The sequence below is a fragment of the Fundulus heteroclitus genome, unplaced genomic scaffold (genome assembly GCF_011125445.2).
Source record: "Fundulus heteroclitus isolate FHET01 unplaced genomic scaffold, MU-UCD_Fhet_4.1 scaffold_419, whole genome shotgun sequence".
Classification (NCBI taxonomy): domain Eukaryota; kingdom Metazoa; phylum Chordata; class Actinopteri; order Cyprinodontiformes; family Fundulidae; genus Fundulus; species Fundulus heteroclitus.
This window is the reverse complement of record NW_023396834.1, coordinates 13,099-31,796: the sequence shown is the minus strand read 5'-3', so window position 1 is coordinate 31,796 and position 18,698 is coordinate 13,099. Positions and strand designations below refer to the sequence as shown.

At 38.3% G+C, this 18,698-nt stretch overlaps 1 protein-coding gene across 1 annotated transcript in view; it reads right to left on the bottom strand.

Annotated features, from left to right (window-relative positions):
* Nucleotides 1-14,829, bottom strand: part of ece2a (endothelin converting enzyme 2a) — a 64,574-nt gene extending 49,745 nt beyond the window's left edge. Inside the window, exons 1-2 of the mRNA XM_036131209.1 lie at nt 14,700-14,829; nt 247-530 (exon numbers count right to left, since the gene is read on the bottom strand). Of these exons, the coding sequence (XP_035987102.1) occupies nt 247-530; nt 14,700-14,829 (414 nt within the window). The remainder of the gene's footprint in view (nt 1-246; nt 531-14,699) is intronic.
* Between the last annotated feature and the right edge of the window lie 3,869 nt (nt 14,830-18,698).

Here is an 18,698-nt window from a genome sequence, read left to right as displayed (position 1 = left end):
TGCTGGTTTATCTAGGTTGCCTGAAGGAAACCAAATCTTACATTTCACTCATTTTTGAAACCAATCAAAACCATTTATATCTTACCAATTTTAAATACAAATATTAATGCTATAGTGATATTTTTGACAATTTTGTAAAAATTCTAAGACCGACTAAATTAACCTGCTTCAGAGAGAATCCCTCCTAACTAGCAGTCTCACACCCAAAAACACAAAAATATAAAACACAAAGGTTTTTACAGCTACCTCCGTCAGAGCTTGATGAATGAAAGTGGAAGTTTCTGGAGAGACCTCCCACGGCGATTTCTCCTCAACCATGATGGCATCCAGCGTGGCCTTCTCAAGGATAACATCAAAGGATGCATCGGAGAAGGCGAGCTGGCGAACGTCCATCTGGTGCCAAGTCATCCCAGGACTACTGCTGTACTTGGCACTCATGACACTGATGCAAACCGAGGAGTAGTCTACGTTGGTGATCGCATGGTAGCCGGCGTTGTACATGTCTCCACTCAAACTGCTGTTTCCACAACCTGAGGGAACAGGTGAAAACAAGAGATGAGCCATCGATCGGGAGAAACAAGGCAACCCCAAATATACAGGGAAGAGCATGGAGTTAACGGAGAATAGGAGAGGTATTCAAATATGTTGGAAGAACTGAACATAAATATTAAAAGGTCTAAGTGTTGTTTGTTTTTTTGCATCAAAAACAATGTGATGAATAATTTAGAGCACAAATTGGCTGAATTAGAAGAAAAAATAAATGAAAACAAAGTTGACCCAAAAACTCTACAGATAATTGAACAAACCACAGATGAAATAAATCAAGGATTACAGACCTGTATACAGAAGAAACTGTTTTTCCTAAAACAGAGCTACTGTGAAACAGGCTCCATATAAACAAAACTTTTAGCATACAGATTAAAAAAGCAACAGGAGGAAAGAGCTGTATACAAAATCAGATAGCCAACAACTAAAAAAGTTACTTATAAAAGATATAGAAATAAGAAGATGCTTTGAAAAGTACTACAAAAAACTATATGATTAAAAAGATCAAGAGGGAATTGACGAAGATAAAGCACTATTAAATAATGTATTATTGCCTACTGTATCGAGAGAACAAACTGAAGCCCTGACCAAAAAATATATCTGCTCAGGAAATAGAGAAGGCAGTAAATAGGTTAAAACTTAAATAAATCACCAGGAACAGAGGGATTCAACACTGAATGGTAGAAGATCTATTTAATAGAACTTTCCCCTTTTCTTTTGAGAACATTTAACTGGGTCTTAAACAGGGACAAATTCCCCCATCCTGAAGGGAGAGAAAGTTTACAGTTATCCCAAAAGAGGGTAAAAACAAACTAACTTCAAATTACCACTCAATCAGTCTACTAAATGAGGAGGACTATAAAATGTTTACTACCAAACTAAAGATTAGAACATATCGTCTCAGATATAATAAGCTTCGACCAGACAGGGTTCATCAAGGACAGACGAACCAGAGACAATATTAGGCGAACACTAAACGTGAGCAGTCATATTAAAAAGTATGATAAAGAAGCAATTATACTGGTCCTAAATGCACAAAAGGCGTTTGATATCGTTGACCGGTTGTTCTTATTCAGAGCCCTGTCCCGATAATTTTTTTCTGACGAATAGTTAAAAAATAATTCAGGAACTATACTACAAGCACATGGGTAAAATCAGGAATTAATCGGGGGCTATCAGAAGAAATAAAAATAGAACAAGGCTGTAGACTACTATTATTTACCATATTTACTGAGCAATGGATTAGATAAAACACCAAAATACACAGGATTGAAAGAACAAAATACGCACCATTGGCAAAACCCCAGAAATTCCTTCCAGAAATATATAAAATCTTGTGGTTATAAACTAAACTCTCACCAATCACATGTTTAACATTTAAATATTCAGCCAATAGCATTGTCAAAGATCATTTCAAAATAATTTGTGACATGTAATAGATTGTATACTTGGGAGTGACTATTCCTAAAAGAAGAAAAATATTATCTCTGCAAATTATAACCCTTTAATGACCAAAATAAAATCTGACAGATGGAGCCCAATGCCTTATTTGTAACTTATGCAAATTATAGAAGCTATTAATATGATGATATATCAGACTATACCAGCAGAACAAGCCAAAACTATGTTTCAAAAAATTGATAAATTGATATCCAGATTTATTTGGCAAGGTAAAACACCCAGGATTAGATTTAAAACTTTACAGCTGGCTAAAAAATAAAGGAGGCCTTTCACTCCCTAATATGAAAAACTCCTACAAGGCAGCACAAATACGCCCATTAGTGGAAATGTTTAGTCCATGTTACATGGCAAAATGGAAAGAAATTTAATGTAGAAGTAATGGTATTCCCCTGCAAGCAGTAATTGGTAATATAGATTTAATAAAATACTTTAAAGCACTTAATCCATCCTCAGAAACAGCACTTAAGACTTGGTCAAAATTAGTAAAAGAAAATAAAGAATCCTGTTTGCCCATTAGATGGATGGCATATTACCAAGACTTAACTTCACATAAAACAGATAACACCTTTAAAAAATGGGTAAAAAAAAAAAAGGTCAGGGTAAAATATAATGATCTTTATAATGAAAGCTAACCGAGGAACTTTCTAGACATCAAACAGAAGCATGGCCTTGATAACAGAGACTTCTTTTGCTTTTTACAAATCAGACACCATTATGACAAAAAACAAACAAAGACGATCCGGATAGGCGTTTTGGTGGTATTTTAAATATTTTTCTAAAACCACATCAGTCAAACTCCATTAACAAATTAATATCTAAACTGTACTGTGAATTACAAAACCTTGAGAGAGAAGATCCATTAAACATCAAGGAGAAATGGGAGAAGGAGGCCATTTATGAGATTCACATTGAAGAGTGTTTAAATATTTTTGAATAACTGCTGGAAATGTTCATCCTCACTAACACACAGGGAAGAATGTTATACGCTGTCAAAACACCAGCTCAGAGGCAGAGACGCAGAGAATTCATGCTGGAGGCCATGTGGATCAAAATAAGTTGGCCATTATGTCTTTGGGAGCTGGGACAAAATGAAACAAGGTGCGGAAAGTGTTGTTGGGACCAATATTGCCCTAAATGTCCAAACTTTGTTCCTGCAGGTCGTTTATACAATGCTAGTTGCCAGCAAAAACACAATCACAAGGAAATGGATGATTGATGAAACATTAAAAGACTGGATAAATGTCATTCATGACATTCTTTAGATGGAGGAACTGTCATTTGCATTGATGGTTATAGTGTACTTTTTTCAAAATAAGAAAAACTCCTCCTTTCATGATTGGCTGTTATGGGGTACGGACTTCTTGTGTCTGATGAAAAAGACTCGGGTCAGTTTCCAGTTTAAAGACAGTACAGTTTTAAATTGTCACAGCTTCAAAATAATTTGACTATCTATTAAACCATTTCTGATATTTTAAAATTATTTTAATGGCTTGTCAGAGACAGTTACAGGATCCCCTCGGATTAACCTCCCCATCTGGTTGGTCCTGCCAGTAGCAAGGCAGGATGGCCAACCAGGAGCCCCCTGAACAGAGAGCAGGCAGGCAGAGGGTGCCACCATTTTTACAGTCAATAACAGAAATCCACACTGCAAGGTATATCCACCATCCTAAGGTCAGTGGATTTGATACCTAAACCTAGTTTATCAAAACATTTTGGGAGTGACTTGCGGCAAATTTGCTAGATTTCCAGTGTGTAATTATTGTGTTTATAAATGGTGGCACTGTCATGTCTGAACCATGGGTGTCTCGGTTAAATCTGTCAGTGTTCTGCTGTGTCGCATGCAAGTGCGTTAGATCACCTTGACGTCGGTGTCTGATTTATCCATTAAACAACATTTTAAATAAAGGATCACTAACCACCAAGATTATGTTGTGTTATTAGCGGGTCATTAATGCGACATTTGGGATGCAGCTGTGTTTATTCTGTAGCAGCGGTGCTCATGTGTGGTGTGTGCATGGCATATGTGAGCTTTGGCAGTCATGTGGGGGAATTTTTACAGCATGGCAAAAGAATCTGTGGCAGGCTGGCAGAAAAAGGAAGGCTGATGTGCAACAGGCAACACTGACTACCACAGCTTAGGTGCTAGAGGTTGATATTACACACATCAGGAAGCACATTTGAGGTTACGCTGCCTTTCACACAAGGCACAAGAGTTAGCATTTGAGTCGATTTAATGTGTCTGGACTCAAGTCTAAACACTTTGTGACGAAAAGGTTGTGAGTCTTTAAAAGATCATCATGATTTAAGCTTAAAGTTTAGGACTGGATGACATGAAACCTAGGGATTGGAGGTAACAAGTTAAAAAGAAAACTGAAGAACGTTTCAGATGTAGCAAGAAGAACATAACCAACTGAATGCAGCATCTCACCTTTTGGATACAATGACTCAGGCTGTATAAATGGAGGAGGAGGAGGATGAAGAGGAGGAAAAGAGGCAAAGGAAAAACAGGAGTAGGAGGATGAGTTGAGGTGGACATAATAGTGAACAAATATAAACGTTAAAGAGTTTTCTAGGGAAGTATTTCAACTTGGGCACATAAGCATCTATTTAAAAAAGGACCTGTCTGGGGACGTGTGAGAGGGTGCAATAGGTGTGGCTGTGACTTTCGGTGGCATGCTCGCACCGACACCTCAGCTGCAAACGCGTGGCTCCTGCTTGTTATCACCTTCCTGCTTCCACTAATTACCACCCTGCAACAGCTTCACAAATGCGAGCGTGTGCCAGAAAATCCAGGATGATTCAGTTTGCAGTCTCACACTCAATAACACGTTAGTAACCTGTGTAGATGTGTGTTTGCTTGCCTGTGCGCTGTACATGCTGATACCTTATGTTGCGCAACCACAGGTGGCAAGAACGCAAACAATATATCTATATCTATCTATCTATCTATCTATCTATCTATCTATATATATATATATATATATATATATATATATATATATATATATATATATATATATATATATATATATATATATATATAAACAAAGTAGAACATGATAAAAACAAATAGAGAGGGATTCAATAGGACTAAAAGAAAGAATTTGAGGCTACACGTACAGTGATGCATCAATAACCCAATTTTCCATTGATCAGCTCCGCCTGGTAATCTGCATTTCAAATAATTGAGAAATATAAGTGATATTTCTCTTTTCCCTGCTAATTAGATGCATTAAAACTAAAAGCACTTTTCATCAGTACACATATTGACAAATAGCATGCTATTTGATGCACTTTGTTTTGAGTTTAATAACAGGGCATGCAATGTGAGGAGAATTATGAAGCAACAATAAAATATTTTCCAATCACTTTTGTTACTTTTCATGTGTAAAATTTAACAGAAACCAAATGCATCTTGGTAAAAGATGTTTGTGTAGGAGTATCCCTAACTATTTTGTGTTTTTACAATCTCAAGCCTTCATGGCAAAGATGAGGTCTCCATCCCCAGTTGGACCCCACAGCATGTCAGAGATTCTCTCCAAAGGGTTTTCCCCATAAACACAGCTATGTGAGTGCGCTATCTTTTTCCAGTCACGTTGCTCCAAGGAAGGGCTGTCACGCAACACCTCATTCCTGGGGGTCGTTGGGGTAAAGTTACGTGCCAGACTCTCTTGAAGGTCGTGGCTCTTGTTCTGGGTCACTGAGATCAACGGGTGGTACTATACACAACCTCTAACCCTCAGTGAAACACCCAGAATGAGCTACCTGCACACATGAATCTTAAAGAAACAAATTATTTTAAAACCATTTCTGTAAGAATGTTTATAGTTTTCCACTCAGCTTAAATGCAGGGATGTCTCAATAGTCTCTAGTACCTGTTTAGGAATGGAATATCTATTGATAATGGGTCTCATTGCACTTTCCTACAGCACAGAGTTGAAAAGTTGTCCCCTTGAGTATTACCACACCTATAAAAATCAGAGCTGTCGTTTTTTTTAATATGCTTAACACAAAGTTAAATGCCCGCTAAAGTGCCCGCTTTTCTTCATTCTAAAAATTTGACCATGACAAATAATTAAAAAACTTTTTTTCCACATACAATATTTATCCTGTACTTTGAAACAAATAGGTGAAAGTAAATACATAAAGGTCCGAAAACCATGCCTCATAAGTGTGGACACTATTAAACTTGTCATTTTGAAGCACCTTTTACTCTTTCACACACCTGTTAACTTTTTAAAGTATCACAAACTTACACTGTAGTCTAGACATATAAGAATTATGGTTTTCAAAATATATATCTCGATACAATTGATGCTAAAAGAATTAATTAGTCATTTATGTCAAAAATCAATATAAACTGACCCATTAAGATTTGACTCAATAGTCGCACTTCTTTCGACCGAAGACCTGCAATACCGTTCAGTCTCCCTGCAGTCGCTCAGCTCAGCAATGATCTGCTGCTGGACGTTTAAAATTCCTATTTCACCCCCTACCTCCACCTTCTGTGTAAAAGTACACCCAGACAAACATATACAGCCCTATTTATCAACAAGAGAAACACGACAGTGTTTGTTCAGAGGAACTTACCTTATAAAGCACAGACACGAAAAAATGGAAAGCTGAGCTAATGCTACAAGCTAACGCTATGACACTGATGTTTGAGAGCAACTTAAAAAGTCAGTAAAGCAGTTTCATTTGCATCAGCAAAATAGTAAACCTTCAAGAGGACGTACGCTAATGCTATCTATTTAAATAGCATCACAGGCACAGACAACCCAGTTACGGAGTTCTGTCAGCGTGAGCTCCCCGTCAGGATGCGCTTCCACTCCTTTCCTTGGTACGAATCAAAAAATATTAATCAGCTGATGACTCAGTCGGGTAATAAATAGTGAAGTAATAAAATAACCCAGTACTCCATATTCCACCACTTGTTTATAAAGACAGTTGAGGCTAATGTGGCCAATAACAACACAGGTCATGGTAGAGCAAGACTGAAGCTGAAAGTTAGAGCAGAAAAATGTAGGAGCCATAGCTACCTACCCTGCTGCTGTAGTTGATTACTAAACAAAATATTAGGCAAAACTACCATAAAGATTTATTTTTTTTTACAGGGCTGCTGTACAATATATTTGCACGGACCAGATCCCCATTTACTCAGTAAAAGTTTTTTATCCACCAGATCAAGTTTTTTTGCAACACTGTTTTGTATAGAATAATCCTTTGTTTGTCCCACAATAATGAAATGTGTGTAATCAGCAAATTGACAGGAAAATGTAAGTGCACGACTGCACACTACAGATAAGGAACTATAATAAAATAAAACTAATTGAAACTCTGAAAGGTACATATTCAATTCTATTAAAGAAATTGACACACACACCTTGTCTACTGTTTTCTCAAACAGGGAAGTGACACAGAAATTATATATTTCTAAATTCAGGAGGGCGTTGTCCCCTATTTAACTTAAAAAAAAATGTTGCCATGGTATAAGAAATAGTATCAAGTATTTTTCTGAGTATCTGTATCGAGTTTGAGATGATAGTATTGTGACAATAGATTTTTGTCACAAGTCAAACAACCAGACCATGTTGGATTTTTCTGCAGCTCTTTTAGTGACGCTGTTGGCCACTTTGTAGCCTTTGACCAGTTTCTCTCTTGATTTTACAATGCTTACGGAAAAAGAAACTTTTGTTAAATCCCTATTGTCCCATATTCTCTTTCATTATTGGTCGAATGTCCTCAGTTTGCCCTGACATATAAATAATGATTTTTAACATTTGTTTAATTAGGTCCAGCTAATGTTTTGTAACCTCTCTGTAAACTATGGCTTTATCTAAAAAATAGAAACCCAGAGAAGTCAGAAAAAAACAACCGGGAGAAATGTACTTTATGTCAAGGTTAACCTGATTCAGTTTAGCTGATGGTAGGTTTGAAATCAAGAAAACTTAATGATCAGCATAAATCAGAATGTGCTTCAGCAAAATATCAATTTGAGGGTGTTCAAAATTACATTGGTTTCTAACATGTCCTCCCTAATGCATGTTTTCCAGTCAAGTGATAAATAACATTTTAAAAAGATTTATCATGATTACATTGTTCTCTAGTCATGAAATCCTGCCATTTTAATCAGGGTATGTAGACTTTTACAGCTCTTCAGCGCAGTAAGTACAATTTCTACGGTGCCTGGTGTTTTATTTGGTCTTATGTGCATTTCTGTGACAGAGATTATCCAGGTGAGCCTGAAGCCAGCTTTTTTGCTACAGGTAAAAATTAGAAGGCTAAATATTTTCAATAAACAGAGAACACAGACAAAGTGGATTATTTAAATTGGAGACAAGAATGAAATAAACTAGATAACACCCAGTAAGCCAGCAGCTGCACGAGGAAACACATTGTTATTGTGTTTGCTTTTCTGTTTTCATCAATTCAATTCTACAATGATTATTCCAAAGGTTTTAAAGACCACTGGCAGCACAAACATGATGGCCAGGCCAAAGATGGAGATAGTACCTTCCAGTGGTGGTGATCGTGGTGGTGCACGTCTGGGTTCTGACCCAACAAATCCTTTGATATTTAAGAACCAGCTGAACATGTGACAGCTGTGGAAACCTCTGAGGTAATCCTCAGGAATAACCCAGGATTAGTTTGCTGACGGGAAACGCCTGGAAGAGGTTCTCACAAAAAAAAAAAAAAGAAATTCCACATACAACTTACAAAAATAAATTCAATCCCCTTACTAAATTATTTTATCTATTTATCTATTTATAGGGTGATTTTCATGCCTTCAAATGTTTAACAAAGTGATTTACAGAGGTTAAAAACTCTTTAAACGTATTAAACTGATCAAATCAAGTAAACACACTGGTGAAATAGGATTTATATTGGCAATAAAGCAAAGTATTAAAAGTGAGAGAAATCAGCATATTAAAGAGAATAAGGACCTGTGGAAATACTACCGCGTAGATTAGTTTGGAAGAAAAATAATTGAGACTTATGTGTATTGTTTAAGGAGGAGGGGAAATTATTCAATAAAATGTATAAAAACATTAAAGTTAAGGCCATACATTAACATAAATAACAAATAAACACGTATAACAGTATTATATGTGATTATTAATAACTAACACAATAAGCACACGAATACGTAAAATTAAAGCTGCTATAATTTAAAGAAAATAACACACTGAAAGATCATGAATCTATAAAAAAGAACTTCAACCAAGAGAAAGACAGAATTAAATAATAAAGTATGGGAACGTCAAAGTGTTGCAACACTATCATCTGATTTCAGCAAATGCAAAGACGACAGTTTGTATTCCAAATTATATTACAGTCATCCAGAGATTATCCAATGGCATAAATGTTGTTTAGTACTTGTGCTTATTTTTCAGTTACTTCCTGTTTACAACTTTGACTCCAACATGACGCGAATTGACCTTTCACATGCAAGATTATGTCCTTCTAAATAAACAGCAGTTCGGGAATACATGTATGGTCAACTAGGGGCAGGTGGGTGGGGAACCCCCGTGCGTCAGCCAGTGATGTGAAACATCCAAGCTGCCAGCCAGGAGCTGAGCTGAACTGAGCACAGCAGTGGAAACTCCATGATGTCAGAGACATTTGTGGCATTTGCCAGATTCGCTTTGACACATTAAGGATGTCGACCTAGGCCCCTGCTGATGAAAGGTGATGTTCATGAGCACACGTAGCAACACCGAGCTCAACCAACCCCCACCCACCAAGGCTGTGGGCTAGCCCGAGGTAAACCGATGCCATGGTGCCCCTCTGCTAAGTTTAGCTGCCACTGCTGTAAATGTTGACAAATGGAAAGCTCCCATGTGGAGTTTATTTGTTTTTGTGTCACCCTGTGTGCGCATGCACAATACCTGTGAGCCCTCATCTGAGCGCGTGTTGGAGCCAGAGTTTATATAACTCATATTAACCCACATCCAATGAAGAAAAGGAGAGGAAATTTTTTCCTGCATGGACACAGATGTGAAGTTACCTAAAGCAGCTTCGTATATAAGGTCATGAAAAGCCTGCACATGAGTGCGCACAAAGATAATAAGGTTGATTTCAAACTAATTACAGTACCTTTCATCTTTCTCTTGAGTCACTATTATTAGTGTCTATTCGAATTAAGTTAGTGAAGCATAACTATTTAACTATTTCATGAATCTTTGCCGCAGTCTTTGCTGTAAAGCACACTATAATTTCTGATATGTAGACGTTTATGTATTTATGGGGTAAAAAGCTGCTTTTTTTTAAGTTTGTCTTCTTTTGTTTACCCGTCTTTGTTTTTGAGCAGGTGTCAATCAAGAAATTGGCACTTTTCCTGTAACATTAAGTTGTTTCTCCACAATTTCTCCAAACATGTGCAACATAACGGTGATCCTGAGACTGTGCAGGGGAGGGATGTGAGCAGCGTGTACATGAGTGTGATTGACATTGCTAAGACACACCTCCTGGCTCCCATTGGTTGTTTCGACCGGGGGTGGAGTATTTCTCCGCATGCCTTTAGGACCATTAGGACCATTATTTAAACAGCTCTTGTCTTAAAAACGAAAAAACAAATGATATATCATAAGTATTTAAATCACAGTCCAATTTGCATTTGTTGTTTATTTACAGAGAGGCTAAAAATTAATTACGCCTAGAGAGAATTGAGACCGTGTGGGTAAAAAACATTAAAACCACGACAATGTTTTGCAACGCTTTCCTTTTATATGAGACCATTACTCTCAATGGACCTGATCTTAATGCTACACACGGCTTTTCAATTTTTTTGTGTAATTTTGGCCATTAAATATGATTTCGATAGTTGGTGCCCATTATCCACGCATGCTTATGCTAACAAGCTCCATTAGGTGGCCTAGAGGAGTCGTTGTCAAAGCAGCAAATAAACATACCTAACAGGAATTGGCAGAGAATAATTATCGCACGTAATAGCTTATTAGCTGAATAATACGACTGAATAAAGTACACAATGCATTTGGCAATATAGCCGTTATCCAGGCACATCATCTATGCCCCTTTTCCATTGGTACCAACTCAGAGGAGTTTGCTACAGGTCGATTCGCTATTTCGGCTTTTCCATTAGTAACGGTTATGTGAAACCGTTGCTATTAATAGTACCTGCTTAGACAAGGTTGTAAGCGCAGCGAGTTGGACCGAAGATGCGATGGCAGAAGACCGTCGGCCCCTGATTCTCTAGCGTCTGGAGTCACTGTTTATGTAACTGGAGTGACTCCAAAACAATAATCTACCCCCCCCCCCCCCATATATAAAAAACAACAGCCACAACAGCTACTGAGTATTAGATACTGAATGAAGATGGGTGCCTACTTGCCTTCCTGCCTTCCTTAAGACAAAAGGGTGTATTCTACACATGCAACTATGCATGCATATCTCTGTGGCCTGTGTTTGTGGCGTACCTCTGAGCTAAAACAACATTGACCATGAAAGGTGAGGGTTGCTACTTTGGCATCAGGATATGCAACAGATATTGGTCTCTATAATCGCACCATCCTTTAAACTAAGTAGCACAATGTTTGGTCAGGCAAACAAAAACCATGCATTTAGAGGATAATGAAAGAAAAAAAAGACAACCCCTCCAAACATGATTTTGTACCAGGAAAGTAGGCGCCTGCATTTTGCAGCTTTGTTTTACATATGCTGGGGATGAATGTTGTCATCATCAGACTAAAAATACGCCGCCCCCCAAAAAAAGTCAGTTTTTCACTCAGGAAGATGATTTATTGTATAGCGCCCCCTAGCTCCACCTTCTGTGTAAATAATCATCAGCTGGAGCGTTTGGGACAGCCCTGCTAGTGAAGTGGAGTACTTAAACCAGACTTTGGTTTAGTTGTATTACACAACGCAGCTGATATACAGGCTCTGGTCATATAATTATAATATCATAAAAAAGTTTATTTATTTCAATAATTCCTTTCAAAAACTGAAACTTGTATATTATATTCATTCATTACACACATACTGATATATTTCAAGTGTTTTTTTATTTTATTTTGATGATTAGAAATGACAACTAATGAAAACCCAAAATTCAGTATCTCAGAAAATGAGGATATTGTGAAAAGGTCCAATATTGAAGACACCTGGTGCCACACTCTAATCAGCTAATTAACTCAAAACACCCGCAAATGCCTTTAAATGGTCTCTCAGTCTAGTTCTGTAGGCGACACAATCACAAGGAAGACCGCTGAGGGGACAGTTGTCCAAAAGACGACTATGATGGCCGGTGTAAAAATAGGTGTTATGCTAACGTGACAAGAAAATTGCATTTCTAGAGCAGTCCGTGAGATAACGGATGTCATAGTAGGAGTCTGCTATGACATCTGACATATAACAATGACAAAAGCAGCAGAAAAAGTTCTAAGTTCGGTTTATATATATCTATACTGAGCCAGCGTGGTGGATTTTAAGTGTCGGAGCAGCACATCAGGTAGAGATTCAAATCTGATAAGGCCACACTCAAAATCTGATGACATTATAAGGAGTTTACAAAGATGTTGGTACTTTTGATCAATCCTTGGAATATAACTGCTGTAAAACTTCCAGTAAATGTGTTCAAGATCCAAACTGTTTTGCTCCATTTATGGAGAGGCTGGCTTAACCACTGCAGTTCACCCATGCTGTATTCTCAGCTGACTGAAGCAGGCACAGAAGGTTGAGTTTATATTTTGTGTTTACAAGTAGTAACAAGTAATACTGTGGAAAACACAAAAGCTTAGAGATGTTATGAGTGATGGTGCAGATTAAACATCTGATGAGGGAATGGGGAGGGGACAAAAAGAAACCATGCTGGAAACACTCGACTGTGAACTGTTTAGAAAGTAATTTCATAGAAATTATAAAACTACTGACTCCCTGTCAGGGCAGTTAAGGGGGTAAAAATATATGCCTAATACATTTGTTTAGATTTAGCACAAGCAAACGTTAAACAAACACTAGAAATGTTCCACTCGGTTGAAATGTAGCATAAGAGAAGTCCACGAACTGAGGTTCAGCCAAGATATCGAGTAAAGGGCATCTTCAAATTGAGCACCCTTCTGTTTCTCTGCAATATGATTTTAAATAGGTAGAATCAACTTTTTTCTGTTGAGAAAACAGTTGAAATGGATGAACAAGCAGTTTGCATTGTAAATGGCTAAGAAAAAAAAATTAAATAGGAAGGGGATAAATGATTTGGTGTTAGAGGCAGCATTGTCACTAATGTCAATATGAAAAGTTGTGAAAAAACTAGCACACAATATGAAGATCTGTGTGTCTTTTCAAGTAATAATCAAACAAACAAACAAAGGGCCTTTATAAACTTTTAGTGAAATCCAAAACAACAGATCATCATTTCTCTGTATTATGCAAGACATTGCCCTGTTTAAAAATCAGACATTTTAAATGTTCGGTATAAACATAATCAGAAGCCAGAAATATCTACCACCGTTTCCCTCTCTAGTCCAGATTTAAATGTTCTCCAAATTAAAATGTTTTTCAAGGAGTTTCAGGAGCTCCAGAAAAGTTGCATCAGCACATTGGCCAGATAAAACTCTCAAAAACTTGCTTTTTCCGGCATCCTCTCCTCACAAGCTCCTTCTTCCCTTCCCTTACAAAAACAACCTCAGTTATGTAAGAAGTTGCAGAGATAATTAGTGACTGAATAATTAAGCATGTGGCTGTGACTGTTTGATGGAGTGCGTGAGAGAGAGAGAGAGAGAGAGAGAGAGAGAGAGAGAGAGAGAGAGAGAGAGAGAGAGAGCGAGAGAAGGACTTTAGAAGGACTCCGCTGTATGAATCTGCCTCTCTGCTGTGGTGTGAAGACTGAAGCCTCTCTTTCTGATCCAAAACACCAACAGGCAGCAGGAGTTGGAGCTAAGTAAACTGCAACAAGAGTAGAGAGTCATCTTTTCACACTTTGTTTGCCAAAATCAACAGTTACTGAACGCCTCCCACGCCCCGCTTTATATTACCATTTATTTCTTGGAGCTAGTCAAGCATTTGCTGAGCACCTTTTCTTATGGCCTGAGTGCATTAGAGGACACTCTGCAGATGCATTCATTTATGGAACCTGCAGCACTATTTGCATTTAAAGCCTCTCATTTTCCTCAGCAGTGGAGACGTTGCAAAAGATTGGAAATCAAAATAATGGATGAAGCAGTAACCGGCGAGCAGCTGTCTGATGAAGTTGGTGAGAGGACAGCAAGCAGAGTGATTAAAAGTAAAAGTAGAAGTCAAACAGGAAAAGAAATAGTCAACATTGTTCAAGAACTAAAGACACAAGGCGGTCTGAACCGTCCAAAGTAAAGGTAACAGTGTGCTGTGAAAAGTATTTACCCCTTTAAAAATTTATTAATTTTTGCCTGACACGCTTAAATGTGTTTATGTGTTCCATAATGTTTCCATTATTCCATTACAACAAGCTATATTATCAGACGAATATTGCCTGTCCAAACAAAATTTTTGAAAATATTTATTATATTGAGGTAAAACGGGTGTGTTATGATATTTTTCGAGGATGAACCTGGACACAGCACGCACACACAGAGCTAGTTCTTAGGAGTGAGTTTTATTGAATGGTGTGGAAGATGGATGATGACGGGACCAGAGTCTTTCAACAGACGGAGGTGTAGGGTGCAGAAGCTGGCCGGCAGGAGGCGTGTGGAGAGACTGACCAGGAGGAACTCTGGAGCCGAAGGTCAGCGACCAGGACAGAGCATCCGAGCTGAGGTCTTGGAGAGCAGACCTCTTGAGCCGTGGACTTGAGGGCTGAACCTCTGAGCCGAATACTGGAGAGCTGAACATCTGAGCCGAGCACTGATGAGCAGAACATCTGAGCTGAGCACTGAAGAGCAGAACGTCTGAGCCGTGCACCGAAGAGCTGAACGTCTGAGCCGTACACCGAAGAGCTGAACGTCTGAGCCGTGCACTGGAGAGCTGAACGTCTAAGCCATGTACTGGAGAGCTGAACGTCTGAGCCATGCACTGGAGAGCTGAACGTCTGAGCCGTGCACCGGAGAGCAGAACATCTGAGCCGTGCACCGGAGAGCTGAACGTCTGAGCCGTGCACCGGAGAGCTGAACGTCTGAGCTGTGCACCGGAGAGCTGAACGTCTGAGCCGTGCACTGGAGAGCTGACAAGAATACTGGCAGAGACTGAGCGGGAGTGAACGCTATGGACCGGCGACGGGAACAGAAAGAGGTGAGTCTTATAAAGCGGTGGAAACAGGTGGAAGCAGTTGCGGCTTAATTGCAGCCTGCCAGGTGAAACCGATCAGGCTGCGCAGGAACGAGAGAGAGGGAGAGAGGCTCAGCATGCAGCCTATAAGCTGAATCCTGACAGGGTGTTTGAACCAAGATAGTCATATCTAAAAGAGTGATTGTCTCCCTTGTTAAATCAATAATTAACTGAGGTTAATAGCGTCTTAAGTTAATTTCCCAGCCCCACTCTCTGCCAGACCTGTAGAATCAAGAAACCGCCTGAATAGAACCTATATGAACAGAAACTCAGGAGATATGGGTCACAGAGAAGGACAATAATCACAAGCACACCAGCAAAGCCACCTCAGAAAAAAGAAAGAAAGAAGGTGCTCAGAATCTGGACTTAAACTGGACTAAGATGCTGTAGCACACCCTTAAAAACATGCTGATCATGCTAAAAACTCCCTTGAATGCTGCATGTTGAAATAAACCCGTTCTGAAAATAATGTGGGCCATAATTCATCCACTATGATGTAAAATATTCCTTCCCACTTGTCGCAAACCCATGATGATAGTTGTTGTCACTAAGGATGACACAACCAGCTATCGGGTTTAGAGGCAATTACTTTTTCAGATGTCGTCCAGTTGGGTCAGACAGGCTTTCCCCCTAATAAAGGATATTTGGGAGGGGGGGGGGGGGGGTAGACCTGTTGAGTTATCAATCATGTGTTTACAATCATGTTCGACTTGTGGTATTGGACATAGCGGTGGGCATTGACACGGTAGATCAGGAGTTCCTCATTTCCAAACTGGAGCAGTGAAAGAGGAAACAACAAGTACAACCACCCTTTTTCAAATTCTCACTAATATTTATAAAAGCCCAAGATGATATGATGATAATTAACTATTTATACAACTATTGTTTTCATCTATCCGTCATAAAAAATGTATTGTATTAAAGTGGACACACATAATGATATCATCCCACAACCTACAAAGAATATGTAAATTCACCCATCTTCACATCATCACATCCATTGTCAAGGAGACATAAAAGGCAGATTACAGTCTTTGAATAGCCTGTGGATGGATGATTTTCTCTTTTTTGTGGGTTGTGCATATTGGAGTTAATACTGGCTGTAAGATGGTCAAACAAAAATGCAATGTCTGGTTTACAGTTAACCCACAGGACCTTCCTAGGAATTTCAATGTAAGTCACATGGTCAGTCTGATTTAAAATTCTTTGAGGATTATAGAATACACTTTGTGAACGTACAAAGCTTTTTTTTCAATGTCAGGACTCATGCTTGCACCAAAAACCTGGAAACTAGTCCCAATGACAAAAGCAAAAGTCAACTTTTATGAAGAAAAACCAAGACGTATTTCAAGCATTCCGCACTTTCCATAAATCTAAGGGCAGCCAGATTCCAGGAGACAACTGTGGATTGATATTGCAGTGTACATAACCAAATTGTGTTTCTTTACAATCCCAGAGCCAAAAAAGTGGGACTCAGTTGGGGGGTCAGGTTCATTTTCCCCCCTTTCAGTTGTGTGTGTTGGCATGTTCACAGGTGGTGTGAGGTGGAGCCATCAGTGTCCTCTTCATGCAGACATAAAGCACCTATTGCCCATCAGATATCATCAAAGTCCAGCTAGACTGGAGCCCCCAGCCACACCTCACCAGTTCTTTATCAGTAAAGCACTGACCGTTTGAGCCAAGTACAGTCAAGTCTAGTCTTTTGTCAAGTTTGGTCTCTCGTCAAAGAAAGATTGCTCAAGTTTTCCAACAGAGTCAAGAGTCCTCTCTTGAAGTCTTTGCGCTCTATGCAACACCAAGACCCCTGCAACTATTCCACTACAAGTCACTGTTGTGATCAAAGTACTTCAAGATGTTCAGTTGCATGTCTGCAGCCGACCCCGTACTTGCACTTGTGTCCAGTTTCTTAAGCTTTATTACACACATAAACCTTAACAATTGTTCCACTAGTGCAACTTAACTGATCTGGGCAGAAAAAGCTCTTATCCCACATGCACAAAAAAGTTTTTGTCTAAACACTTGAAAATGGCCATGGAATTATCCTCTTTTGCTATTTCCGACATACAGGAAGCTTTGAAGTAATTCAAATTTTTTAATTTGTCATGAAAATCGTTCAATGGGAAGATTAAAAACTCACCCTGAAGACAGATTTTTGATAGAATTCAGACCCTGATTATGAAACTGACTGATTTATGTACATTAATATAGTTGAGCGCTTCACAGCTTGTTTAAATGCTCCTTTTTCAAGCTTAAAATGTCTTAAACTTTTCTTCAAAAAATCTTTCTTCAGTGAACAATAATCCAGTTCCTTTTTGACCCCTCCTAATATTGCATTTTCCAACAATAAACACAAAGATATCAGTTCAGTTACAAAAATCAGAAATAGCTCTCTAATTTAGTGCTGAACTGAGTCGTCACTCTGTAAGATCCAACAAACATTTGTATCTTGTTATAATGGATCTAAACAACTACTGAATTTAATGCTATCTATATTTGCATTATTGGTCACTGTGTTTAAAGAGCTTTGTAAATAAAGTTGGATTGGGTTGGATTCAGCTTTTGTAGAGGTCTAAGGAGAGGAAAAGTGTGCATAACATCTCTGCAGACTCCACACATCCTGTACAAAAACTATTTAGATTTTTAAACCACAAGCCAGTACTACAGAGCACCATTTCCTAAAATCAGCCACCACAGAGACAGTTTTTTCCTCCGAGCTGTTAATTGGATGAACACAATGGGCACATCCCACCCAGAGTAGTCAGCTACTCTGATGTAAAAAAAAAAAAACATATTTGCCCTATCACAACGTTCCTTCTTTCCTTTACATATTAAAAACAACATACACACAAGTACATACTGCTCCTTATATACTTAATATATTGACGCTGTGAGCGCTGTAACTGAAGTCAAATAAAGCTGCTTTTGATTTTAATTAGCAATCTATTTAATATAGTTTTATGCTTAATGAGGCGTTTGACCGGTTTTCCAAATATGGTAGTAGCTGCATATCATTATCGCAACCAACCCTATCACTTAGGAGGGACATTCGGTCTGACAAAACAAGTTGACGTTATTTTTTCTTTATGTAAATAATATTTTATTCTTGTATGAAATTCTTTGGAGAATTTATAAATGAGAAAAATAGATTTGACAATTGCTTTATTTGTTTCTGTACTTTTTTTTTTTTTTTTTTTTTTTTTTACACATTTTCAAGAGAGGGTTGTTCCAAAGCAAAATCTAGCATATTGCGAACTGAGGCAGTAGTATACAAGTCAAGGTATAATGACACACTTTGCTTTTATGAAGAATAAAGTGCATTCATTTCAAACGTTTAGTGTGTTCTGAACTAGCAGAATAACTGTCTACTTTAAAGAGCATAATTTACCATGTATAGAAATCCAAATCATGTTTTTCATGACAGCATCAGGTTCATATAC